This window comes from Cygnus atratus, chromosome 13 (genome assembly GCF_013377495.2).
Source record: "Cygnus atratus isolate AKBS03 ecotype Queensland, Australia chromosome 13, CAtr_DNAZoo_HiC_assembly, whole genome shotgun sequence".
NCBI classification, from domain to species: Eukaryota; Metazoa; Chordata; class Aves; order Anseriformes; family Anatidae; genus Cygnus; species Cygnus atratus.
In genome coordinates this window covers 13,380,559-13,408,328 of record NC_066374.1, presented here as the reverse complement: position 1 = coordinate 13,408,328, position 27,770 = coordinate 13,380,559, and the positions used below count along the sequence as shown (strand labels likewise).

The window sequence follows — 27,770 nt, the reverse complement described above, 5'->3', positions numbered from 1 at the left end:
GAACCTTTGCAAAGATGGATATGTAATCGCAGTATTAATAATTACACTCCATCAACAAGATCTGATTATTTGGCAACTGTTATTTGAAGATGATCTATGACAATTTTTTTCCTGACAAATAAGTCTGTGTTGACTGGGGATACTGTTTCCCAGGGCACAGTAAATACCTACCACAGTAATTAAATCAACATTTCAACATAACAGCACATAGCTCCTTTTAAAACAAACAAAAAACATTTATTTTAAAGTTTTCCCCATTACATTTCTTGACACTTTAAAAATACTGAATATTACTCTCACTCACTCACTCTCAGCAGCGATTTATTTGGACAAAACCAAGCATCTTCCAAGCAATCCTTCATTTTGCTGCTCTTTTACACCACATTTATATGGTTCTAATGTGCAGCCTGAGTCTATCTGCTCTTCTGCAACATAACTAGATACCGAGAGCGCAGAATGTAATATATCTCACTCTAAATTAATATGATATAGCCTTCAAGAAGTCCTTGAAAGGTGAGAATGGGAACCTTTAGTGAGCCAGCCACTTCACATTAACAAGTGGTAAATACAACGCAGCTTACCCGTTACACAAAGTTAAGAACAATGCACAAATATGCAGAGTTACCACCGAGTAAGTAGCATACTGTAAGCATGCACTCTCACTTGTCTTCTGGTAAAACTTTTGTGGTACTTTAACATCAATAGGGAATACCGCTTTTATGCATTAAAGTGTCAGTTTTAAAGTTCTACTTTCAGAAAAAGGACAGATATGCAAATATGAAATTCATAACTCATTTATTGAATATATATATATATGCAAGGATACCAATAAAAAGAAACTAATACTGCAAACTACAACTTTGGAAGTAAAGCCAATATAACAGGAACAAAATATACATAACATTGTAGATAGGAATGCATTTACCCTCTTTTACACATTCCTTGTCTTTACACCTAATGTAAATGTATGCTAGAGCAAAAGCTGCAAGTGTTAGCCTAACCTGAGTGCTTTTTGACAAGCAACAGTTCTCCAGGATCTTTTAAGGGTTGAGATGTACTGCTGATTAATGAATGTGCATACATATGCATATATAGAATCTGCTTCAATAAGTATATAAATTAAGAGCTGTATTCTGGTTTTTTCTTTTTTTTTTTTTTTATAAACCTCCATCACTAATACAGTGGAATCTGTTCCTTGTGATATGGAAGTTACTATTTGCTATGATGTACTTTCAGTTCTCTTCGGATTAATTTCAACTAATTAGGATTCATTTTCTTGTCAATCTGATTCAGCACATTAACGTTTTTGGAGTGAACTGATTATCGCCTGCCAGATAAGTCTGATATTTCAAATACATTATCACCCCTTCATCTCTCACTCTGCTTCAGTGTAAAGTTATTCTTCATTTAGGCAGCAGTAAGAAGCAAGGCCTCTTACTTAACACTACATTTCCTGTATACTGATAGCAGAAATTTAGAGTCAGATTCAGTCTAATCACATCATTCTAGATCAGCACAGCTCTTTGTACCTAAAGATCAGACTTTGCGGAGTGTAGATGGTGGACTTATTGCTGCCCTCCAGGAGTTATGCTGGTACAACTCCTACTGGAGCTTTATCATAGAACCTCCTGTGGATCAACACCTGCTGAATAAGCAGATATTTTGGTCACCTAATCTATTTCATCCTACTTAGCTACACAGATGTTGGTATTGAACCGGCCTTTTGCCCTTCCTTGAAATGGAGTGATAGCACAGCTTACTGCTATGGTGTTTGATCATGCCTTGGGACTCTGGCATTACACCAGCTGTATCCTCAAGTAATTTGAACAATACCCTTCTGATGCCTGTCCTTCCTTGGTACAGTCCTTTCTTGGTATAGCACGATCGCAGATCTGTTAACACAGAGATACAGTGAGTTGGGGAGAAACCTCCATTCCAGAGGGTTCCAGGAGACTTTAAACAGCAGACATTACTCTTGTGAGCAAAAGAAATACCCAAAGGCCAAAAAAAAAAAATAGCGACACCAGTTTCATAAGACAGGTTTTGTTAAATTAAGAGTTCTCCGATTGTGAGATGAAAACAGAAGGTGCCTATCAAAAAAATCATCTCAGTAAAAAATAGACTGCATTAATTTACCTAGCTAATTTAAACATACCTATCCCACCTACAGAGCACTTGCATTACTTCTAACGTTTCTGGGAAGGCAGTAGATGCTCCAGAATAATCTTCCAATATATGCTTGCAAAGATTACATTGCTTTACCAAAAAACAAACAAACAAAACCCCCCCTCAGACAGACTGTCTGAAATTCCAAGCTAAAATACACATAAAAAGACAGTAATGGCAGTATTTTGTCTTTAAAAAAAATATGTAAATGTTGTATACTATCATACATTGTCATGCTTTTTAAAACTACAATTAAGGACATAAGAGATGTACAGTAAATACACTGCTGAGGTACATTTCTTCTAAATATTAACACCACGACAGAATTACTCCCCAGCAGGTAATGCTACTTGGGAACATATAAATACAATTTTTACATTGTAAGGCACTTTTACCCAGCATACATAAATTGAAGTCAAGTTATGACAAATTTGAGGCTCATAAGAAAAAAAAGACTTTTGCTTTTGACATTGTTTCCATGAATTCTGAATTAATGACAGTTTAGTCAGGCCATCTCAGCACAAGGAGGTAACAGGTAACCAGCCACTTACTTTTCTGCTACCCAAAGGTAAAGTGCTGTTCTGGTTCTCAGAAGCATGGAATGGGGTAATTTATTTCACAACAGATGAATTACTGGACTGAATATTATACTTTATACTAAGCAACTGACACAATATAAATTAGAGCTTAGTCTCAAGTACAATCAGTATGCTGGCAGATCTACCCCATGCACCTGTCATCCAGCCTTGGTTAAAAATACAGTAGCTGCAAACAAAGTGCCTTTATTCCATGGGAGGGCCATGTCTGAGGCACAAATCTAGAAGTAATTTAGACATTGAAGGATGTTATTTCGCATTCTAAAACTGTTCTGAGTGGCTGAAAAATGTTCATGTTCTAGAAGAAACAAAACACCTTGATAGACAATTTCAATAATCGATCTGTCATTGCAATTCAAGTCACGCTTTTAATTTTGAAAGTTACAAATACAAAATAAAAATGATCAATGGCATCATGTTTAGAGCAGTAACTGAATATTTTCTGTACACAGCAATATTTCTTTCCAAAACTGCGTTATTCTCCAGGAAAGCAAACAGAATTGATTGAATTCTAACAGGTAAAATGTTAGAAACTCTAATATACAGTAATTGAGTCCCTCAAGGCATTAAGGGAATGCATAAGAAGACAATGACACACATTAAATCTTTTAAAAATACAAGTAAAAAATGCTACAGAAACTCATGTTACAAATGAACTGTTTTTGCAATACCAATCACAGAACTGTAGCAGTTTATAGTCAAATCAGTGTATTTTGCTTGTTTCCTTCCTTCAAATCTGGAAGTTTTGTTGGGAGTTCAGAGTGAAACAAGTCAAAACCCTAAACAAACAATACAGTGACGTGATAGCAACAGACAAACATGTGGACTAGATTCAGCTTTTTGGTTTTATTTAAGTCTGAGAATGTGCTTTAACAGACCAATTGAAGAAACTAATAGCCATTAGAAATGACAAGGTGTTTTGAAAGCAGTCAGAGGACTGATCTGTTAGGTTTGGTATAACTTAAATCTGATTATTCCCTAAAGGAACATCAAGCTCCAGCAAGTAGAATTCCACGATGTGATTTGTTGACTTGACAGAAAGAGAAGGGAAAAAAAAATCACTAAAGCAATAAGGATGATAAGCAAAGTTTCTCATATAGTGGTCATAAGATTAAAAAATAAATACCAATCTAGAAAAAAAAAAAAGGTTCTTTCCTCATTCTTCTTACAGAATATGGGACTTCTATGCATATTCTGGACAAAATATGAAGTGTTCCACACAACATAGAACACTTGAGGTACGGACGTCAGATATGGTGGCTAAATTCCATAGTGAGTTAAGAGTTGTAACTCTCTGAAGAGAAAGATCGGGCTGCAGAGTCCGAGCATTTATATAGTAAGGTTTAAATCACACTTAGTAAAGTGTTCTTTGTAAATCAGGGACACTGAAAGAGGTGGGTCGTTGGGGAAAGAATGAACTACAGCCCTTTGGCATGAGTTCTAAAGCTCACAGCTCAGAACCAACAGCTGCTCAAGTAAATCTCCCGCAAACAATGCTGGGCGGAATGAGCCATCACAACAGGAACAACCTGAAATGTTCAAGCGTGCTTCGGTGTACACTGAGTCCTTTTTTTACTGTGTGCTTTGCAAGCAAAAACAGAGAGCGGCTTTCCCATGTATGGCCTCCATAACTTGTATATGAAGAAAATGCAAAATTCACAAAGTACCAGCTTGTTGCCACCATGAATTTGTCCATGTTGTTAATTAAACTAGCTAAGACCTTCCTTCTTTGCATGAATCCACTAAACAACTTACACATTCCAAATCTTAAGGTTTTTATTCAGTCCAGAAATATAGATCTTGCTTCATTTCAATGTCTGCCTTAACTTTTGACACTGTACATATTACATATCATTTATATAGTGTTTCATTTTTTTCCAGACACTGCAGACTACAAACTACATTAATATTGACATGTAAAACTCTGCCACTTACTGAAGGCTCACACACATGAACGTTTCAGGCAGTTCAATGAAATTTCTAACAGAGTTGGGTAGTAAAAAATTACTAACCCTTTTTTGAATTTAGGAAACAATTTAAAAGAATTAGTAGTTATGATGTCTTAGCCATTCCCAGTTCTATAACTCTGTCCCTTGAACCTGTTTAAAAAATGATGAAAACAATCGTAAATTTAAAGTCATACAGAAAAGCATTTTGCAGCTCTGACATCACATCTATATTTAGCGATAGAAATGAGGGCCTCCCTTCTAATACTGTTACAAAGTCAGCCAGATTTAAAAACCAACGTATCCTCCCCATTTTTCTACAGTATGCCAATAAAAACTACTTATCCGCATACACTAGATTTAAATACTTCACTGCAATAAACTACATTAAACGTATATTGCGTTTCAGTCTTGGTAACAGATCTGTCAGGAGTAACTTCCATACCTAGTTTCCATTGAGCTGCTGCTGAGGAATGTCGTTATGGTCAGTGCCTGATTTCCCACGGCTTTTGCTTTCTCTTTCTTCATCCTCTTCATCTCTTTCATCATTTCCACTATGGTTTTTACAATAGAGTCTAGCACAATAAAAGAAACAGATAAGATTTTTTACTGAAAGAATAAAAAAAGAATCTCTTCTCAATTAGTTTTGCTAAGTGCGACAGGAAAATTGGTAACAACTCATTCATGTTTTTCAGTCAAGCAGCAGTTAAACAGAAAGAAAACAAGGCAGAGGTAAAGAGGAGCCAACAAGATTTGATCTATTCTAGTTTTCAAAAACTGCTGATACACTGCTCACAGAATGCCCTCTTGTGGGCACAACAACACTGGCAATTCAACAACAGCTGCAGTTCAGCAAGCAAGCAAGGAAAAGTTACGGGGTCCAAAAGAACCAAAATAAGCTACAAAACTTATCCATACAGGGCAATCATAAATTATCCAGGGCTTTCGCAATAGAAAATACAGATTAATCAAAGAGGAAAACATAGTGAGTCAAATAATTGTTTTTCTCCACTCACATATTGTTACACTTGCACTGAAATTTGAAGTTATAGTAACTGAAATATTTTGCAATTATTAAGCTTAAAAGAATAGTTTTTAATGGAATATTTGTTAACTTGATTTGCCAAGCTTGGCAGAAAAAATGTTTTGAAATATCTTCACTTGCATTATAGACTCAAGATGTACATAGGTCCTTACTTATAAATTCCTCGTGACATATTCTCAATGTATTTAGCTTTGTCTTCTACTCCACAGTGGTAATGGTATGTTTTTATGCAGGCTTTAATTTCACACCCAATAGTAGCACCAGGCTGGCTGCAAAGTGTGCATTTCTGTTAAGAGAAAGAAGAGTGGCACTGTTTATTTAGCCTTTCGGTCTCTGTTCAGTTTAGTGTTCCTCATGCTTATGGCTATCTTTCTGGAATACAGTAATTTCTCTGGCAGATCATCCTTCCAATAAAAAGTTAATCAACAATACTGTAAAACAGAAACCATTTAACACAAACCTATTAAAAACATTAACAGCCAGGTTTACCTATCCTCTGCACTGAAATCTGCTGTACAGTAGCATGTATTATTGCACTGCCAAGCATTGTTTGATTGCACTCAATCAATTTTGATATACTAAAGAATTTTGATATACTAAAAATCCTATTTTTTTTTCAAGTAGCAATATAGTTGTTTTTTAATCCCTACAAAGTTCTTACTGCTTTTAAAAAAGTGTAATTTTAATAAACTGCAACGTGACATTTTTACCAACATCCCCATCCGTGAGGCCTTAATGCTTTTTCATATTAAAGCATCAAACCAGTTGGAAAGAAGTCACTGCAATAATGTATTCTCTAAGTTTATTTGTAGTTTTACACACTGTACTTTTAGTAACACACAGGATACAAACCTTTTACAGTTACAGGAAGGCTAGTAATCATTTACAACGTACACCATCATAAAAAAATAAATAAATTAGTGGTGGTTGGGCACGTGGTATTTTAAAGGTGACTCCTATCTGCCTAGCTATCTCCAAAGTAGCAACACATTTAAATTTTGTCATAAGTAGATGGAAAAGATTGTTTCACAAAAGCAAATAGACAGACCTATATACTCCGTAGTAGATTCAGTAACACATTCATTACATTCTGCAGATACATACCATTCTTTTTCCTCTCTTGATTTCTTGAAGAACAGTTTTGATATCAAAATCACCAAACTCTGCCCTTGATGTTGTTGTTAGCTGGACAGTGCCAGAAGAGAACAACTGTAAAACAAGCAAATACAAAATAATTTCAGATCACCAACATTAAATAAGTTATGTGCAGGAATCACAGAAAGGGATGTTCAGCATTCATTCGTCTCAGACTGTGCTCTACCAACAAACAAGGATGAAATACCATGCTGCGTAGAGATTAGTATGATGAGTGTTCTTTCTGATACTCACCTGACTGCTTTAATTACATTTGCTATCTTGGAGAGAGGTATTTTAAATGAAAAAGGAGTAGACGAAAAATGACTACAATGCTGAAAATATAAAGTAATAAATGACCAATATTATTAATTGTACCAGTGAACTTCTCAGGAATATTCCAATTCCTTCTCTGTGCCATAGAGGTACATCAGCACATTCATGGCACAGACAGCGTCAACATGCCCAAAAATCCCTGAGGTATGACAACGGAAGACATAAGCATCATCCCTACTATCACCATTCTTGTATAGTCAACTTAAACTGTCTTAAAACTGAAGCTCAGGTACACAAAACAGCAAAGAATACTCTAATGCTCAAGGCTGCTGGCACACACCAGATCTTTGTTTAGTTAGGCCAGCTGTAGCAGGATCATTAATATTCCATAGATTGTCTGGACTACTTATTCCTTTCGAGGTACAACAGAAAATACTGTGGTGGTTATTCAGAGCACTACTTCGTTCATAGAATTGGTTACGTGAAAGACAGTACTATTTGCACAAGTTCATTGAAATTAGCAGATTCTTTTCAAGCTGACAGTTGGCAAGGGTTTTCTAGAACTTCTATGTCCCACACACTAACTGTGTCACAACCTGAATCCACTGGTCAGAAAATTAATGAAGTTCATTGATTCTTCCAGGATTCTGTCTCAATGCCTGTGGAGTAAAGGTACTTATATTTTATTTTTGGAGTGGATTCTTTCAGTTAAAATTATTTTCTCACTCATTTTTAAATACTGCGTATGCATTTAGATGCTACAGAAACTTTTTTAAAATGCTAAAGAGTCTCCCTGAACTAATCCTATCTCTTAGCATGTAGCCAACTTTTAGGCACATATTGCCTGCAGTGAAAAATCAATGAATTGCTCACTTCACAACGCTTCAGCACTTAGAGATCATCAACACAAAGACAATATTCATGCATAATTACATATAAGGGTACCATATGAAAACCTAAAATAGCAATTTAGTCAAAATTCATAATAAACTGAACAACAACAATACTGTTACTCACCATGCACTTATAGTGTGCTGCAGCCTTTTTGGCATTAAATATATGAAGCTTTCCTCTAGCTTCATTTTCTTCTTCACCTGCATGACAGAATCCACATTTAGGTTTTGTATCACTGGGGCTGCTTCTGTGGGGAGACCTGTCTCTCTGAAAGAAAAACATTTTACTAAAATATACTGCTGGGTTACAAATAAGGTTGCAATTTTAAAAGCCTGCGGCCACCAGCTGGAGGCTCAGACAGACAAATTTTAATAAAAATTATATTTGCAGAGAAGAAATATGCAATTCTGTCTTCTAAGAAGTTTAGCATATTTACTGCTTACATAGGAACTGCTTTCTATTTCGTCTGTGCCATGTGAGGACGTGGATCTAGTGTCTTCTGATTGCCCTTTTAAATTTGTTTTTCTTGGCTTTCCCTTACGACCCCTCCTTTTTCCTTTGGGAGGTGAAGGCTCCAACTCATGTTCATTGATACTTTCTTCTAAATCTGCTTTAGGAGTTAGAAAACATCATCAAATAACATTCTCAAAAATTTTACGCAAAACAAAACCAAAAACAGGCAAGAAAAAACAACCTGTATTTTCTGTATTTTTCAGAAATAAAAATAACCAGAAATTAAAATAGTAACTTTTTCACGTTTATTACAAACATGCAAGTTCCTGAAAACATTATTTACTTCTTTATACATATCACACAGCTTTGCATCTTTATAACATAATATATGAAGGTTTAACCTTTCATACAACTCCTACTTTCAGGACCAAAATATGGCTTCAGATAAATATATTCACCTTCACTGAAAATACAACCAACAGATGTTTTCAACCACAAACTTTTTTTTTTTTTTTTTTTTTTAAGATGCACGCATCCAGTGTAAATTGCACTTGATATTATGCCAGTGTTTCTAAATAACTCCTCTCACCTTGCTTTATTGATGTCTTTTGACTTTAAAAAAAGAAATTACCCATTTTGGCTATAATATTAGGAAGTTTTAAAGCAACTGAAATATATTTTGCTTCCATGAAACAAATCTAAAATTTCATTTTAGTTACAGCATATTTTTACATCTACAGCTAAAAGCAGGGAGCCACTTTACAGAAAATCATCCACACTGACAAAATCCCAGATGGAGCCTTTATAGACCATTAGGAATATAAGAAAGCATATTTTTAATACAAATATACTAAGGAGGTCTGACAAATTCCTTTGAAAATGCCAGGCCAGCTGCTGAATTGCTATACAGAACAGTAGTCCAGTACTATCCCCTCCCTATGGAGATACTCAAAAACTGCCTGGAGGTGGTCCTGCGCAACATGTTCTAGATGATCCCGCTTGAGCAGGGGGTTGGACTAGATGATCTCCACTGGTCCCTTCCAACCTTAAATATTCTGATTACAGCAGTGTTCTTTTGATTACTCAAAAGCATACAGTTAATAAAGATCAATTCTGCAAACTTCTTGAGGTTATTTCCACTATGAATATAAATATTGAATAACCAGCTCTACTTGATTGCTAACAACTTTCCTGATCATCAAAAGCTCACAGGAGCAGTCTTTTTTCTTTTAATATGCAATATCCACCCCTGCTCAAACTGCAAAGTTATTTCAGCAGACTTGTTTAAAGAAACATGCACGCATACTGCTACATAAATCTCAAAATCCAAGCTACAAACATCAGTATGAGCCCCAAAATGGAACAAAATCCTACTAGGTGATCCAGAACAACTATGCTTAGACATTAACGGGACACTTAACCGTTGTGGTATTATTATTAAATACCACTAGGGCATTTATCACCATTATATCTTGGTCTCAAATTCAGACAGGACATCTTACTTTGAGACTAAGAGCTGTTTCAACAGAGCTCGTCTTTCTTATCCATTATTGCATACAAATCAAATCATTCATTCTATCTCACGATTAACAATGAATCAACTGCACAGAAGTTTGAAATCAAAGCCCTGAATATATTCCACAGCCACAAACCTTTAGTTGCAGAAAAGTGAACTACAGGCCCGAGGGCCTTGCATACAAATGTACCTTATTATACTTAGTCTATCACATCTGCTGCTGATCCCTGAAATAACTTCAGCTTCTTGCACATTTATTAATAAAGAAGAAAAAACTAATCCAAATGTATCACACCATATTATACTGAAATTTAATTCCCCCCAAAGCTCTACACAGATGTGTGGTAAGGAGGCAAAAATTTGAGAAGAAATTCATACAAATCTGCAAATTATTTTCACTTAAATTGACAGATTAATCAGCTATACACACATATTCCCAAGTCACTACTAAACTAAATTAGCCTATCTACCACAACTTTCTTATGCTTCAGTATGCATCCTGTTTTCTAACGAGATGACAAGAGTACCACCATTTACTCTACTCAAAATAGAGTATAATAAAATACATGATGACAGGGATTATCTAACGAAACGATACATTTTACATTTCCCTTTCATAACTTACTATCTAAATGTATTTTTCGTTTAACATTAGTTGCTAAATTCCCAAAGCAAGATTATGCAATTTAGATATCATACCTCTCAGACTGCATATAGAAAGTTTTATTACAACCTGAAAAGCTCTGTCAAATAATTACATTTTATCTTGTCCCTCATCATATGCATGAACTTCCCCCTACTATATTAAAAAAAAAATCTGTCAATCTTCATGAATATTTCTACATTTAAAGAAACCATAGATGGCTCTTCTACTAAAAAGAAAAAAAGCCTTAGAAAAGTGACTATTAAATTGGTGACCCTTTAAATAACAGTTTGTAAGACAAATATTCCTTCCAAAAATCATTACACGGAATTTCCTGCTGTATTTCATAAGGCAGAATGAAGTCCATTCACCAACATTCTCTGTTTTCCTCCCCAATTCATTATCTATCCTGTCAACCATGCTGCTTTCCACCTTTGTCCACCCTTATTTTCTAAGCATTAAAGCATATCCCAAACCCTCTGTAGTCACACTCTCAAAACTGGAAATGGAGCTTAACTGCAAAAACCAAGCACTCACCAAAGCCAATTTTTTGTTACAGCTTCCTTACAGAGTAAGTTATTAAGTGCTATTTTAAATCTCTAATTAGAATATTTAAGATTTGAAACGTAAACCTTGCATTTCTTAAAAAGATGTTTCTGGTATAACATAAAAAAGCATCAAGATTGCACAGCTTTCCTCAAAGGAGAACCCCTTTCCTGCCCTCAAAGCTTGTACTTCCAAAAAAGTTCAGAGTTCACTGAAACCCAGACACTACATGACCCCTCCATTAAAGTAAATGAGATTCCTTGCAGATTTAGGTCTCCATACTACAAGTGACATGAACCTACGGATTAACACGCCCGAAATGTGAGGACCTGCACTACCACATCTACCTGCAAGATGAATACCTCAAAACATTAAAGTTTCTATCTATTTTAACAGCACTACAAACAAGTGCAACAGTTCAAGGAGAAAGAATTGTAACCAGCTTTAAAATATACCTGCCTTGGATGGTCTTTACTGTTTAATATACAGTTTGGTTCGTGCCCTATCCCTCCCCTCAAGCCCACTGCCAGCTTACCCTGTTTCCCTGGCATCTGATGGTTGGGTGTTTCCAACTTCTCATGTCAGCTTGAACTAAGGAAAACACAAAAAGTTGTTCAACTCCTCCCTGACCAGATGAAGTTTTATCATGGGTATCACCCATACTCTGAATCCCCTGAGACTCCCTAAATACACTTTCAGCTGCCCCCATCCCGTAACCCACTACTGCATTGATTTTTAAAGTCATCGCAATATTCTCAATACAACTTTATCTGAACTCTTCAAAGGAGGTATCTTACGAGCTTTCTGCAGAACTCCCTAAACAATATACCTGAAAAAACGAGCTTAATATGCAATATGATCTCAGAAGGGGGGGGGGAGAGTTATTAAGAGGAAACATTCTACATTTTCAAAAGCACCTAAGAAAATGATATTGTAAATTTGGATGAGCAGAAAGATGAGCAACAACAAGCCCCACATTTGCATTTTAGAAATCTATGAGCAGTACGAAGTACCACAAAAAGAAGACGAGCAAAATTCTGTATTTCATAAACCGTTAACACAAAGACAGCTTCAGAGAGAATTCTATGAATTCTCTTTTGATCATGACTAGAAGGAAAAAGGATCAAGATGTTCTGCTGCTTAAAATAAAGCTTGACACGGAAGTTCAGATATCACTGATCTATTCTTTATTGCTTGAGCTTGAAATATACCAGGAATCAGCCTTTTCCAAAAGCTACGTTAAAGCAAGCTAACACAAAGAATTAAGTGATTTAATGGTTGTGAAACACCAAATAAAAGGAGGATGTGTTCAGTAAAAGCTAATACTACTCTATCTACCTGCTACATTATCTTAAACAATGACTAAGTGAGCCAGAAGCAAAAGGTCCACATCTGCACAAGAAAGATAAACAAAACTGATGGGAAATATACATTTGCAAGTAGGACATAAAAAAGCCAAATGTAGAATACGGAAGTGTCTTAGACGTGCTGCTATGTAAATCTGAAAACAAGCACATGCCTTTTAAGTTTCATAGTGCACTTAGAACAAAAGAGAAGCTCTTAAAATTATAAAGAACAAAATCAACTTTACAGAATTCTAGAAGAGAAACAGAGTATCAGAAAAAGAAAAAAGTAATGTAGCATATTAAAGTAAGATGTCCTTAAAAATATGGCTGAAAACAATGAACCTCATGTGACAACAATTATTTTAAAATGAAACATCACAAAATCTAAAAACCTTATTGTCCTAGTAGTTAATAATGAAAGCACGAATGCATTTTTAAGTAGTAATAAAAAACAGATTTGCTTAAAAACATGTGCAAGCAAATACAGGTTCAAGTGAACAGGTTGTGAAACAGCTGTAGCTTACATCAGAAAATGATGTGAAATTAAGCATCAAAATGCTGAACATAATTCTTAGGTATTTTCTTTTTGAAAATGGAAAAAGACTAGATTACATGTATCTAAATTGGAGGAAATAAGAGTGGAGGGGAAAAACAAATTATCCCTTAAGTCTAGTCACTAATTTGTTTTCAAAAGTACCAGATACCCTCAAGGAATTGATGCTTCTTGTCCAAAAATATTTTTGACTGGATAGTATCTATGTTATGAAATACTTAAGATTGTTTCTTCAATTAAGTACATTTAACATAGAAAATGAATAAAATAGTCCTTCTTAACCACACAATCTAAATGCCTTTTCAAGCGAACAATTGTTGGCAGATACTAAAGACAGACAATATATTTCGCTTATCTGCATAATCAGAAGGCTTACGACAACTGGTCTGATAAACCTTTTAAATATTAATTAACTGACCAAGTTCCTATTTGAATACGGGCTTGCCAAGATAAGAAAATTAAAATGTAAACGTCACAGGGCAGCTTCTCAGATGGTATATACCATTCACCACATTACTGTTAGATTTTCTCCTTTTACTTGGAGCACCCGTTCTTGTAACGCTATACATACATTCGATGCCATACTCAGAGCCGCTTTCTCCATAATACAGACAACAAGAAGGCTGAGTTAGCAGAGCTTACAAGGAATTTGAAACCATCCACCAGCAAAATTGAAATGACCGAACTGCAACACTACAGAAACTTTTACACCTGACTGCATTAGCACATACAATGGTAGGCAACCTTATGTTTTCTTTAACAATGTTCACAGCATAACTATGAAGAAAGACTGATTAAAGCACCTTAAAACGGATCAGACTCTTAACCAGTCATAATGCCAAAAGGTTTTGGACGTTTTTGCTATCACCTTCTGGCTTAAACAATGCTTTGAAAAAGTAATCTGTTTGTTACAGATTGCAGTCTGTAATTAGGTCTCATAGAGGAATATTATCCCGACTCCAGTTACTGAGCAAAGAGAAAAGCACAGATTTCAAGTTTGATCTTTAGAATAAGATAGAAAGGATACTGAGACACGAACTGCCCTTATTTCTATTGTGGAAGCATAATTCCCCAAGGCTTTGGGTACAGATACAATAGGAATTATGTACATTATTTTCTGACCCAACAGTCCCAAGCATCTTCTGTTTTAAACATTAAGTAGTCACATGGCAGTCATCTTTATTCTTCATTTTATTATTACTATGTAACAGAATGAAATATTCTTATCTTAGTTTATAATAAACTGTTCTGGATCAGCTGAATTTGTTTTAAATACAGAAGGGCCAGGGCAGGCCCACCTGTAGGGAACTGAATAAAAGATAACACATTTTTAAGTTTTCAATGATTATTTGTAGTACATGGAAATAAATTCCAATAAACGAGTCCAAAGCCTTAGTTCAACAATACTTTACTCTTCAAAAAGAATAAATGCAATTGTATCAAACTGAACAGTAATTCAACTAATAGTTAGCTCTGCTAGTCTGAAAGCACTGGTACCAATTTCTTTAACTTGTAAGGTACTCAATACTTAAGAGGGCTTGCTGAGATTAAGATTTAAACCATTACTTGAAGTTCAGGTCAAAACAGTTACATTTATAAGCAGCAGGACAAAAGCGCAGACATGAAACTTCAGCAACTTGGTCTGCTCCTATGAGCATGTGTCTTCAAATTTGTCAGCATCATAGCCAAAGCCAAGAACAAAGCGTGAGTACCTTGATTTTACTGTTCTTTTTACCAGCTAATGGGAACAAAGCACAAATGGGTTACACTGAAATATAACAAAAAAAAATAGGTGAAATGCATTTTTCCTGTTCTATGTCACCTGAAGGCTAGGCCATTCAAATAAATTAGACAAAACCAACAATCTGTCAAGACAGATAATGAATCTAAGAGCAGATTACTTTGTTGTCGTGTTTCCTATTTTCCTATTCAAACAAAACAGAAGGTAGTTCAACTTCTGTCAATTAAAGGAAAATGAACTCCCATTGCTCATTAATTTTGTCTTGATGAGTCAGGAGATCCTTAGTCTGATGAATTCTTGCTCCACTTGAACTTCATGACAGCAATAGGTAACATTTAAGAGGTCTTTTTTCGTTTAGGTTTTACGTTGGTAACTTTTAATTCCTACATAGGTCCTTCAACCAAATTCTTCAACCAAATTTTCTTTAGCTGGTATTAAATTGTTAGCAGATTTTTATTAATTTATTGAAAAGAACTAGAGCTTCTAACAAAACTTACATTAACCACATCTCAGACTTGAGCCAGGATGCTACAAAAGCACCTGTTTTTGAGGGAAAGGAAGGAAAAATCCCACTACTAAGCAGCAGTACTACCTACAGGAAAAAAAATAAATCCAAAACCAATATTGTTCTATAGGACATCAAACCAAACACCCCTAAAAACACTACAGACATCCTCTAACACAAGCGACGTAAGAAGAAAAAATACTTGCACTGCAACAATTAAATCTAGATACAGAGTAGAGGAAACAAATCCAGACATTCTACACTGACCAAGAAAAAAAAACCACAAGCATTCCAGAGCAGAAGCAGTAAGTTTCCATTAAAAGAGACTCATAATTCCAGTCCCCATGCATCTACACATAACCACTGATTTGCTTTAACTATTCTGTTACAAAAACCCTGTTGTAAGCCAGGATTCCTGAAAATGAAGCAAAGGTGCTATGTTAGCATCCAGTATCCTTGGCTAGTTTCTTCTCTGCAAGTCTTCTCTGGTTTCACAAACCACCATTCTTTCACATTTAAATTCCTCTTTGAGATGCACATTTCCCTCAAGAAACAAACCAACAAGATACATACACAAAGCTCATCCCTGACTAATCTCACCATCCAGCATCTCCCAGTTACCACTTCACTGAACAAACTTCAGTATTTAATTGTCAAGAAACAAAGCCTCTCAAGTCTCTTCTTGAACTCTGAAAACCATCCTGTAGATTTCTCTATCTTCTAAAGGTGATCAGTTTTCAACATAGCACAATACCACTGCTATAATATTCTGTAAGTCATTTCCTTAAGACAGATGCAACATGTATTTTTAGTTCCTGCGATTTAAATGAGGTCCAGCATAAAAAAGCCCCTGATTGTGGTATTATCAAATCTAAGATTGTAAGTAATAATATTTTACAGGTATAGTATAGTAAGTTCCTGAAATTGTATTGTCTAAAAAGAGAGCTTACTCTTCGGGAAAGAGCACCAGGCTACAATCTCAGACAAATACTAAACAAAACCAGAAAATAAATAGCTATGCATATTTCTAGAAGCATAAAGCATAACTGAACTAGATATTTTAAGCAAAAAAATGAATGGAGTGCAAAGTTGAATTCTAAGTAAGACACTATTGGGTTCTCTGGCCTCATCTGAATGATGTTTTTTCCTCCTCCTCTTCCTCTCAGTCTGGGTTTATTTGGATGAACCTTATTTAATGCTTAAAAAACTACAATCATCAACATTTAAGAAAAAAACACTATCCTACTGTAGCAATTCTTCCTGTGTCTTCTGATACAAATATATCCATATAAAATTTAAAAGCCCCTACTGTTAGAGAATAAGATTGTACAATTAGAGATAATTTCTGAAAACTCTGAAAGAAAAGCACAGGTTCAGATCCTGCAAGGAGTTTCAAGCAGGAAAAAAAAAAAAAATCTGTTGGCACTGGACTCCATGTAGAAACGGTGGCATTTTTCAGTAGATGCCAGTATAAGCCATTTCTCAGCAAGTATAAAATATTACGTTTAAGTATCAGTTTAAGAGATCACTGTCTGTCTTTGGACTCAAATGTCTTTTGTTTCTGATAACAAGCAAAACAAACCCTAAAACAAAGTCCCAAACTACAAGATAATTCTTCAAAGAGATATGGCCATATTAACATATATACTGCTTTCCTTGCTTCAATCTACTAACAGCAAGATCAGAACAGAACGTTTTATACAAAGCACACTACAATATTTAAACAGACTAAAAAAATGCTTTACTTTGGGATTTTCTACTGCCTTCAATATCCTTTTGAACACTGAAATGACACCCTAACTTTACCATTAACACTACCCATAGAATAGGTAATACATTACCGTAAGCATGTAGTTGCAGAAAGAGACTGAATTTATGAAATTTTATTATCACTAAATGCAGTCCTCACTACCTAAATCTGCAACATTTTAATTGAAAGTAATGCAAAAGTAAACTAACAAATGCTTGCTTACCCAGATTCAGATATGGTAGTAAACAAGTAAAAAGGAAAAAAATGCATAAATGCAAAATTGAAAATTAGTTTGGAATTCTGTCAGACCACACAATTTATCTACTTTTGTGGCATATCACCCCTCGTGCATTTCACTACTCTCCTCTGCAGAGATGCGCAGCTTTTATTAATGTATGCATACAGCTTTTTGTTTATCACAAGTACTCAGCAATATATCTGTAAGTGATCTGATCATAAGCCCATTTATTTCATATTGGATCCTTCTTATTTGAAGAGTTAAACTGTATTTAATAGTTCAACAAAATGGTGCACACTTGGGAATGCTAGAAGTGGCAAAAGTCAACTGCTCCCTGACAAATTTCATGAATTTTAGATGTAAATATTGTGAATATTTAGCTAAAAATATAAGCCAGCTTCTTCCTAGAAAGGAATGCATTAGTTCTACCCATACTATATTTTGACGGAACATCTTATCTTTAGAACAGCCTGAAATTTAGTTTTAGGGTTTTTCTCTACCTCACTATTTTTTTTTTTTTTTTTTAGAGAAAATACAGAAATCAGATGGGCTTCCAAACTCGCTATTTTTCAAAAATATATAATTCTAATTTTTACTGAAAACATTTATATTCTCCAGAAAAATTAAATTTAACCAAAATATCTTTCTACAATGGGAAAAATTTATATTGAATAATTTTACCTTCAGAGTTATGCGTAGTTTTCTTGTGTTTTCGACATAAAATCCTATAAACAAAGTAGTTGAAAACTGTCAAGTCAGTTACGATTCACAGATTATTTACTCATCTTTTAAATTTAAATGCCAGTACATTTTTCTCCCACTTGTAAGACTCACTGATACACAAAACTTGCAGTGAAAATGTGCTTTTTTTTTTTTTAGCACATCACTATTTTGAATGCCACAATCATCATTAGAATTTTTTGTAACAGTTTTGGTTCGATTCAAAGGGTATTGTGTTTGTTTTTTTTTTTTAAGAAAAAAACAAAGAACATGAAATATAAATACAAAAGTAAACATAGTAAATAAATAATAGTTACATGTAAATGCCTTGTGAGGGTTTCTCTCTTATCTGAGCTTTATCATGCAAAGCACAGTAGTAGTGATATGTCTTGTGACATGTCTTCACGTCACAACCGATGGTTGCTCCAGGACAATGGCATAAAGAACACATCTGTAAAGAAAAAAGAAAGCACAATTCATGTTACTGCTGAGTCGATGTGTCTGAGTTTAAAAATAATATAGATACTTCCAGTGTCACTCCCAGTGACAAAACAAAAAGGGTTACAGACAGGAATACTGTTGTGCAAACTGCTGAGTAATGAACTGTTCTTGCCACTCCTCCCTGCTCCCTGGTGTTTTTTTTTCCCCATTTATTTTAAAATCAAGGAGAAATTCGTTGCAATTATGCAACAGTACAGTAATCAAAATAAATTAATTACCAATTCAATGAGGAAAAACAAATGATTTGTAGAATACGATGTGTTTCATAGAAGCGACAGTCACCTAAATCTCCCACCCCAATGTTTGTACCAACCATTTCAGAAGAGGTAAAAACACAAATTCTACCTCTTTAATTCTGAATTACGTTCTCAAGGTAGCACAGAAAAACGGTAGAAAGAGGAAACGCATTTGCCATGAACTTTGCAGACTAAGAAATACTGATGCAGCAGCTAACTTTTCCTCATTTTTCCATAGTTATTTCTTTCTTATTTCTAAAACATCAAATTTAGTAAAGTATGTTAAATACAACAAAACTTTCATTTATATTAATTTTTGTTCTATTTTTATTGCAAAAAGGGTTAAATGGAAGCCTGATACTTTACTCTTCTTTCCCAGTAATTAGTTCTCACACTAGACTTGCATTACTGTTGAGAATACGCCATCTAAATTGTTCACTGACTTTCTCATATTATGTTAGGAAAAGAAATAATTGATATTACTGCAATTTTTCCTCTATATTATTTTCTACTGACATAATATTGCTCCAAAATACCAGAATTTCCCACTGAACTCTCCACAGAGAAGTGGAGCTTTGTGCTTGTGTCCTGATTATCCTCCCATTCCTTCCCATAAGATTACAACTAATTCCAAATCCTTAAGCATAAACGTACCACGTAAGACACTACCACCATATACTTTTGAAGAATGTGGTTTCTGTCCATCCCACTAGCTAAGTTAAGTTCTTGTTAGTCTAAAATGTGCAAAATAAATATATCAAAGGTATGTATCACCACTCTATTTTTCAATTTTAACAAAGTTAACCGAACAATAAGTATGTCAAAGCCTTGGGTTATCTCCATTTACTCCTCTCCAAGCTCTTAAATCGTGTAGTCGTACACTGCTCACTAGTTCTTATCTAATTTGGTTGGTATTTTATCTTATATGTTTAATATATAATAATGGTTGATCAAAGCTCTTTTTTTTTAAAAAAAAGCCCAGGTTCAAATTCCACTGATCCAACCAATTTTAGCCAGTAGTGCAGTATTTTTAAACAGAAAATTGACAAAAATTGAACTTTCTTGTCAAGAATGCCAAGATGTATCTGTAAGAACAAAACAGACCACAGGAATTTTTATACTGATTTATTGGTCTATATTTCTTGGGAGTAATAAAATATTTATTGCATTGGTACAAGTCCAGCTGTCCAAATGGTCACCGTCAACAGATTAATTAATTCCCAAGTTATATCAGGTATACGTGAAGTTTGACAAGCTGCAAAATAGACAATCTCTTTAAAAAAAATCCATCCATGCACGGCTAGCAGAAATAATAAAAACATCAGTGGATTGTATTCCCCAATGTTTAGACTTAATGAGTTTGTAAGACTGGCCTGTTAAGGTTTGAGCCTACAAACTTTTCTCAGACAAACTTATTACCATAGGAACACTTTATGTATCAGTCATTATCGCTTCAATAATGAACAGGCCTCGATTTTCAGTGCATACCTGGTCAGCAGCAGCATCTGCTGAAGGAGGGCAACTACATAAAATCTGCCTGCAGACAAATTTAGCGCAAGCTAACAATATAAATCAGTGCAACACACTGAGCTATTTTTGCTCAATGCCCCCCCCCCCAAAAAAAAAAAAAAAGTCTAGAACAGAAAGCAGCCTGTAGCAGCATCTTTAGGCTAGCTATAAACAATTAGTTTTTTAAGCTTCCTCTACAAGTCAAAGTGTTTGGGGGGGGGGGGTGTCAGAGCAGTAGTTTACTGATGGCTACAGACAGAGATAAAGCACAGTTACTTCAACACCCATGTGAATATACAAAATCACCCCGTAAATTCCCTCCGAATAGGGAACATCTTGGGACTATGAATTTAAATTTTTCAGCTTTTTGCAGAAAACCTGGATCTGGTTAAAGCGCCTGATACACACAAGTGAACTCAAAGAACTTATTCAGATGTCGCATCAGTGCAAGAACATAGAGAGACTCAGAAGCACATAGAAAGAAATCACCAATGACAAAAATAAATAACGTTAAAAAAAACATTTAAGAGACCCAAGAATCAAGAAGTTTCTTTATGATCTGTACTTCCATTTATTACCATATTCTTTCAAAGTCTCTAATCACGAAGTGAATTATCTGTGAACAGTTCTTTCTTTATGCTTCATCTAACTAGAGCAAATAAAGTTCTAGGTGCTGGAAAAGATATAAATGATATAATGGATGAAATATCAGACTGCTGTTATATAATTGTAGTTCCATACAAATACATATGACTACTCTCAGTCAAAAAGCTAGAAAATATGTAAGACTGACAAATAATTAGGCTGAAAACAATAAACTTGGAGTGACTTGATAATCTGTTAAAAATATTTTGAAAAGGCCTCCGTCGTATTGAAAATAGAAAATGAAAAACGAGTAATGAATTAGCTTAGATTCTTGGGAATAAAAAGAGTAATTTCTGCCCAATTCTCATCAATTTGGTAGAGCTGTAATCACTATTGTACCCTTGCACCTCACAGGATGTCAATATTCACAGGCCCCACTTCTAAATCAATATAAAAGGAAGCAATAGCCTCTTTGGTAGTTAAAGTCTTATTTCGGTAGCAAAGCCAAATACTGGTAAAGGTACAGTATTAGCCTTGCCAGATCCCTAGAGTGTGGGTTTCATTCTGAAATCTAGAAGAAAATATAAATAGAAATTACTGGATTAGAAGCATAAATTTAGTAAATGCTATTTTTATATGCAGCCCATTAAAAGGAAAAACAGGCATACCCTGAAAGAAAGTTTTCAAATTAGCTTAGAAAAAACTGCACATCTGTTACAACCATCTACATTTGCCAATAAGAAAAAAGTGACTGTAAAAGTAGTAATTCTGGATTTATTTTTGAATAATTCCATGATTAAGCAAGAATTCTTTAAAAAAAGTTTAGATGAAACCGGGACTTCACTGCAATAAACTACTTTTGATCGTTTCATAAAGATGCTTCAAAGGTTGGTTAACTGGCATTTAAATTTCATTTCAATATGACTATTGCCATATCTAATCATATTTTTTCCTAAAACTAAGGCTGACTTTTCTTCATCATCATCTTCTGTCCTTTACCTCAGACCTCACACAAATGTAGCACTTTAAAACAAAAAATATATTACACTGAACAATTTCACAATAAACTTTCTAGAAGGTAAGAAAGCATTCTTTCATTTTCAAGGTCTAAAAACAGAGACTCACCAATTTAGTGCCTCTCTTTATTTCTTTCTGAATATCCTCAATAGAGAATCCACCCAGACTCTCATTATCAGTGTGTGAAGATACCAGTGCAGATGAAAACAGCTAAAATTATAAAGCCAAACATTAATTTTAAAATATATACAATATAAAACATTTACCCATTTGAAAACCACTAAAATTTCAAATTAGAGCAATTAATCATTTTACCAATGCCACAGCTGATTTTTTTTTTTTTCTTTTTAAATTTGTTTGTCATCTTCCACTAGATCACAACATTCACTTCCCTTTTCCTATGGATTACTTACCATACATTTGTGATGTGCTGCCACCTTCTGGTTTTCTGACATCAATAATTGTCCACATTCATTATCTTTATTAGATCTACAAAAACCACACTTCCTTTGTCTTGAAGAGACTTTTTTCTGTCCAACCGAGCTTGTCATGATTTTAAATGACCTTAGAATGCCACTTCACTCCTATCAATGCTACAGAAAAAAAAGTGCAATCAACATGTTAACATCAGCAAAGGCCAATTTAGCTTACAGCTTCATAAATACAATACTGGTGGTTTGAAAATGATCTTTCCTGCCTTACCTCTCAGTTTGCTACAATATAATCAAACAAACATGCACCCAGCAGAGGCAGTAGTTGGCTACTTTTTATAAAAATTGTATCAGGAAACAGAATTAGTCCTTTAAGCAAGAAGTTTGAACATCAATATAAAATTCTGGACATGTAAAAACCTGAGGGGAAGATGAGATAAATGGAAAATACAACAAGAACAGCAATCATAAGGACTCTGGGGGAAAAAGTAACCGCAACTTTTTAATCCCATTCTTTTATTTATTACAGTAAAGCAATTTGTAGAAAACATGCTTACTACCTGCGCATGCAATAAAATCCATGCCACTGAACAAACACAGAACCAAAATAAAACTCAAGAGTCCAGCCTAGCACCCGGAACTGGTTTTGAGTTTAAAAGCTCACAAAGTAGCGTAGCACCTACCCTTCGAGGAGGGTAGTGATGAGATGATAAAGCGCTACCATTTTAGGTATTACATAGATCACATTGTGGCTAGCCAAACAGCATTAAGGACAAAATTTTAGAGGATCTGTGACTAACAGGCTGCAATGGAAACCTTTTCAAGACCCGTAGTTAAATTAGCAGCATCATACTAGTTCTCAGTAACCACATGAGAGCTGTTAGCATCATCTAAGAAAAGCAACTTAAGGTTAAATTCAACACGAACCTCAAACTTCCCACAATGCTACCAGCAACATACTTTGAAATACATCATTACGGTCCCACTCCCCCGAGGCAGGCACTGCAAGTTCAAAAGTGAAGACACCTAACAAATGTCCGTGCTTCTTGGCCCGGGATTAATTAGTTCATTTGCTTTTACATCTTTCAAGAAATAAAATGCTGTCCTCTTCGAAAAGACTCGTTTGCAACCTTTTACTTCGGAGATTGGAGCCTTACTGTCAGAATCGGCACAACTGCAGCAAAGGTTTCCTCCTCAGCTTTTGTCTACACCACTCTCATCTTAAGAAGAAAAGCCGCCGCATAGTTTGGTATTTTTTGGGGGGGGGGGGGGGAAAGGAGAAAAGCTAGTCAGAAGAGCAGATTTGCCATACATCTGGACAATGCTATAATGGCTATCTGCATGAAAATGTGCGACTTTTTTTTTTTTTTTTTTATTATTTTTGAAATTTGCATAGCCAAACCTGCCAGCTTCGCGGTGCTGTCAGACGCTCGTAACGCAAGTATCGCTCGCTACTTCTACAACTGAAAGCCGAGGATTATTATTAAGTTTCTGCTGGCACGTACTATTCCTAAAAGACTATCATTTTAGAGCCTCATTCTCCCATTTTCACCGATTTCCAGAGACTGAATTTTAAGTGCTTGCCGTGCAACGTTTACTACAAAATTCATCCATCAAAAGGTAGCGTCTGTGCGGGATCCATTCCTTCGCTTTACCAACAGCTTCATTCGCTTTCTTTTATAATTGGAAAGCAGTTTACTAGCTGGTGACGCACACTCATAGGAAGAATGCATAGATTTCAGATCTTGCTGATTTGCACAAAAAATGTGCCAATCTGGATAAACTAGTCACACCCTTTTGCAGTGGCAATAGAGAGTCCTTAAGTGTTAACACAAAAGAATTACTATACTGTATTCTTCTAAAGAAAAAAACCAGACAAGACAATTCTGTAATCCCTTTTTGAGCAGAAAGGAGGAATGGTTTCTGAAGGAAGGAAACACAGACTTCAGAACGTTTTTCATTTTTTAAAAAACTTTAAAAAAAATACTTGGAAGCAGCAAAAAGACCTACAAAAGATGAGGATGAAATAATATCTCAAAAAAAAAATATGTTTGCTTTCAGGTCACATTCAATAGCTCGACATAAATCATGCAGTGATGAGTTAGAAATATATTAATTTAAAATGCAAGAAGTTCTGCTTTGATATAAATAACTTGATAGACCCACATGACTGTATCTGTTTCACTTTATATTTGGATTATATTATCGCTACGTTGACAGCGACGATAGTAGTTCTTAGCAGAAAGATGAGAAATTTCCTTGAACACATGTACGGGTTCTACTGACTAACAGGAACTTTCTCTTCTAGTAAGAATTACTACTATAAATAATAGCTATCCTTCCACTTGACTTGACTTCACATTTCAGAAGATGGAAATAACTTAAAAAAAACAAAATTTAAAGATTCCAAGTTGCTCTCATCATCTTTAATTTACAAGAACAGCAACTTTCCATGAAACGAGATTATAAAGCAGCTTCTCAGGGCTGACTGCAACCAACTGCCCCCAGCTTCACGCCTCGCAGCGAGTAGCAGACGCGGGACGACGCGTCTTTACAGCACTTCTACATCCTGACACAGCCAGCCTTCTTCAAGTACTTGTGCAAAATTAGATTTTTAAGGCTCACAGTGAAGTTAAAAATAATGCTAAGATTTACTTGTTAATTAGCAAATACTACGTTCTTAAATATTTATTCTATTACAAATAACACTCGAAAAATATTCAAAACACGAGCAGACCAGCAAGCACCAGGATAGGCCAGGAAGGAAACACATGTTCTTTTCACCATTAGATTACAGCACCCTGAAAGCATTTTACAAACATATCTACGAGTTTTCTTTACAATACTGCATTATTTGCACTTGTATTTTCTGGATCACTAGACATTAACGTGACCTTCAGAAAGGCTGCAGAAAAAAAAAACGAGTATGAGAAATTTTTCAGAAGCGTTTTATTTGTAGATCTCTCCCTAATTTATGGGCTTTTTCATAAACGTCAGAAAACACTACTCCTGGGATTACCTTCCTTTGTGCCAAAATGCACTCGTCTTGTCCATTAAAAAAACACCTGATAAAGATAAAAAAGTTACACAGCTATACTACAGACCAAGAATTCTGAAAGCAAGCACCCAAAATTTTGTTTTCATCTCCTGAGTTAAATCACCCCAGAACAACTAATCCAGTTTGTCAAGCATCAAGCTGCATTTCATAGGAACGTGAGAAATAACGCAACTTTAAAACACCTCAATATTTCTGTTTTCTATGTTTAAAAAAAAAAAAACAAAACCAACTAGTGAGTAAGACTTAAACGGTGCTTAAGCATACTCCTGACAGAAATCGTGGTTGTCAGCTTTGTCAGAGAAAGTTTCGTAGGCTGGCTCCCAGAAAGCGGTGCACTATGGAATCACTGACTGGGAAGATTACGCTTTATCTCTACCAAAATGGGACAAGTACCACAGAACATCGATTATTACATACAGGTACGCTGTCCGCAGACTTGGTCTAAAAAGGAAACGTTACGCCTACTCTAAAATCACCAAAAAAAGAAACCCATTCACTGATTTTTTCACTCAAAAATGTTGGTTCATTTGCATTCACTGTTTCTTAATGTACTCAACACGGTGCTTCGCCCGCTAGCATCTTTATTTTGTCTTTCAAGAAGCAAGTTTCACCAACTCTTACAGCTCACATACTGTTTTACTGGGTTCTTGCAGACAACAGGTTTTGGAACATAAAAGAAAGTGCAAGTTCAACAGCTCAGGCAAAGGAGGAGGCTTCTCGGTGTACGAGACGTTGCTCAGTGCCGAAGAACAGAAAGTAACCTGGATGCTAATTTCTATTTATTGCCTGAATATGCCTCACGAGCTATTGCACTTTTTCAGAAATCAAGCCCCCGTCTGTACTTCCAACAAAGGGCAGCGATCTCTAGATGCTGTACTTTCTCATATAAACTTTGTTTCGCTGCATGGCCTGTATGACTACAAAATAACAAAAAAATATTTAGGATTTGAATTTGTACGTCAAAAAATATCAGACATCCAACGCAAACCTACAAGAGAAATATATAGGCTTAAAAAAAAATCATTAGGCACGATAAAGCGATTTTGTCTGCCAGGAGAAGCTGCAGAAAACACTGACGCAGGGTTTTGCAAGATGCTCGCTGGATACCAGGTTCTCTGTTCAAGAAACTTTCAAGTGCTTTCTACTTTCTAGGGTCAATCGCTCACCCCCGGGGGCACTATTTTGCAGCCAGGACTGAAACTGGGGAGGAGGGAGGCATCCTGGAGGCGTCTGGAGTTGAGAACCGAAAGCCACGAGTCCCATGGAAACCTCTGGGCAAAAGTTACGTTCCCACAGCATCCTACGGACACCACCAGCAGCAGGCTAAGAGCTTATCCCTGAAACTTCCTCAAAAAAGGGTACCAAAGGGGTTGGGGCGGGGAAGGCCCAGCGCTGGAAAGCCTGCACGCTGAGGCACCAGGGAACCCGAAGTTACGCAGAGACAGCCTGGGGTGAGGGAGACCTGGCAGACAGCACCGAGGCAGCTCCGGGGAAGTTTGCGCGGTGCCGCGGGGAGCGGGAGCTGCTCCCACCGGGCACCGCCGGTGCTCGCCTCCCGGGGGGGCCCCGCTCCGCTCGGGGCAGCGCCGGCCCCGTTGCCCCACGGGGGGGGGGGGGGGGGGGGGGGGCGCTCCCTGCGGCCGGGGGCCTGCCGGAAGGGGGGGGGGGGCTCGGCGGGACGCGGCCCTCGGGGAGGGGGCGCCCCCCGCCTTTCTTCCCTCAAATTTGAGGGAAACGGGACTCGCGGCCCGGTGGGGGGGGGGGGGGGGGGGCGGATCCCGGGGAAGGAGGGCGCGGGGCCGGGCCAGGGGGCTGCCGCCGGGCGGGGGGGGCGGGGGGGGGGGGGGGGAACGGCCCCGGGAAGGGGCAGCGGCGGGACCCCGCGGGGGCGGGCGGGCGGCTGGGGCCCGGCCAGGCGGGGCAGAGCCGGGCCGGGCCGGGCAGGGCGAGGCGGGCCGGGGGGCGCCGCGCCTGCCCCGGGAGCGCGGCAAAGCGGCGGCAGGGCGGGCAGGAAGGCGGGCGGGCGCTCGGTCCCTCAGTCAGTCCCTCAGTCAGTCAGTCAGGCACTCACCCGTGCGGCGGGTGTGGCGGCGGGGAGAGGAGCGGCTGGGCGCGGCCCGCCCCCCGCGGCCGCCGGTCGCTCAGGGCCGCTGCCTGGCCGGGACCGGCCCTTTCATTCGGGGCAGGGGACGCTGCGCCGCCGCCGCCGCCGCCGCCGAGCGCAAGCACGCACGCACGCACGCACGCACGCACGAGCGGGAGGACGCACGCACGCACGCACGCACGGCGCGCTGGGGCTGAGGCGGCGCGACGCTGCGGGGCGGCGCCCGATTGGCGCGCGAGGCGGGAGCACGCCGGCTCCGCC

At 37.0% G+C, this 27,770-nt stretch overlaps 1 protein-coding gene across 6 annotated transcripts; it reads right to left on the bottom strand.

The window, feature by feature from the left end:
* Nucleotides 1-784: 784 nt before the first annotated feature.
* Nucleotides 785-27,770, bottom strand: PHF6 (PHD finger protein 6). 6 transcript variants are annotated; one of them, XM_035541190.2, is made up of 11 exons: nucleotides 27,477-27,769; nucleotides 22,330-22,509; nucleotides 22,025-22,126; nucleotides 18,386-18,519; nucleotides 18,030-18,073; nucleotides 8,501-8,667; nucleotides 8,181-8,324; nucleotides 6,858-6,962; nucleotides 5,906-6,039; nucleotides 5,154-5,283; nucleotides 785-1,892 (listed from the first exon to the last, which is right to left on the bottom strand). In XM_035541190.2, exons 2-10 carry the CDS (start codon nucleotides 22,465-22,467, stop codon nucleotides 5,154-5,156), a joined length of 1,098 nt encoding a protein of 365 aa, XP_035397083.1. In that variant the 5' UTR covers nucleotides 22,468-22,509; nucleotides 27,477-27,769; the 3' UTR covers nucleotides 785-1,892. The 6 variants fall into 6 exon arrangements, with proteins under 6 accessions (XP_035397083.1, XP_035397085.1, XP_035397084.1 ...); XM_035541192.2 differs by having other exon boundaries at nucleotides 8,501-8,664; nucleotides 27,477-27,704; XM_035541191.2 differs by lacking the exon at nucleotides 785-1,892 and adding an exon at nucleotides 4,521-4,861 and having other exon boundaries at nucleotides 8,501-8,664; nucleotides 27,477-27,770.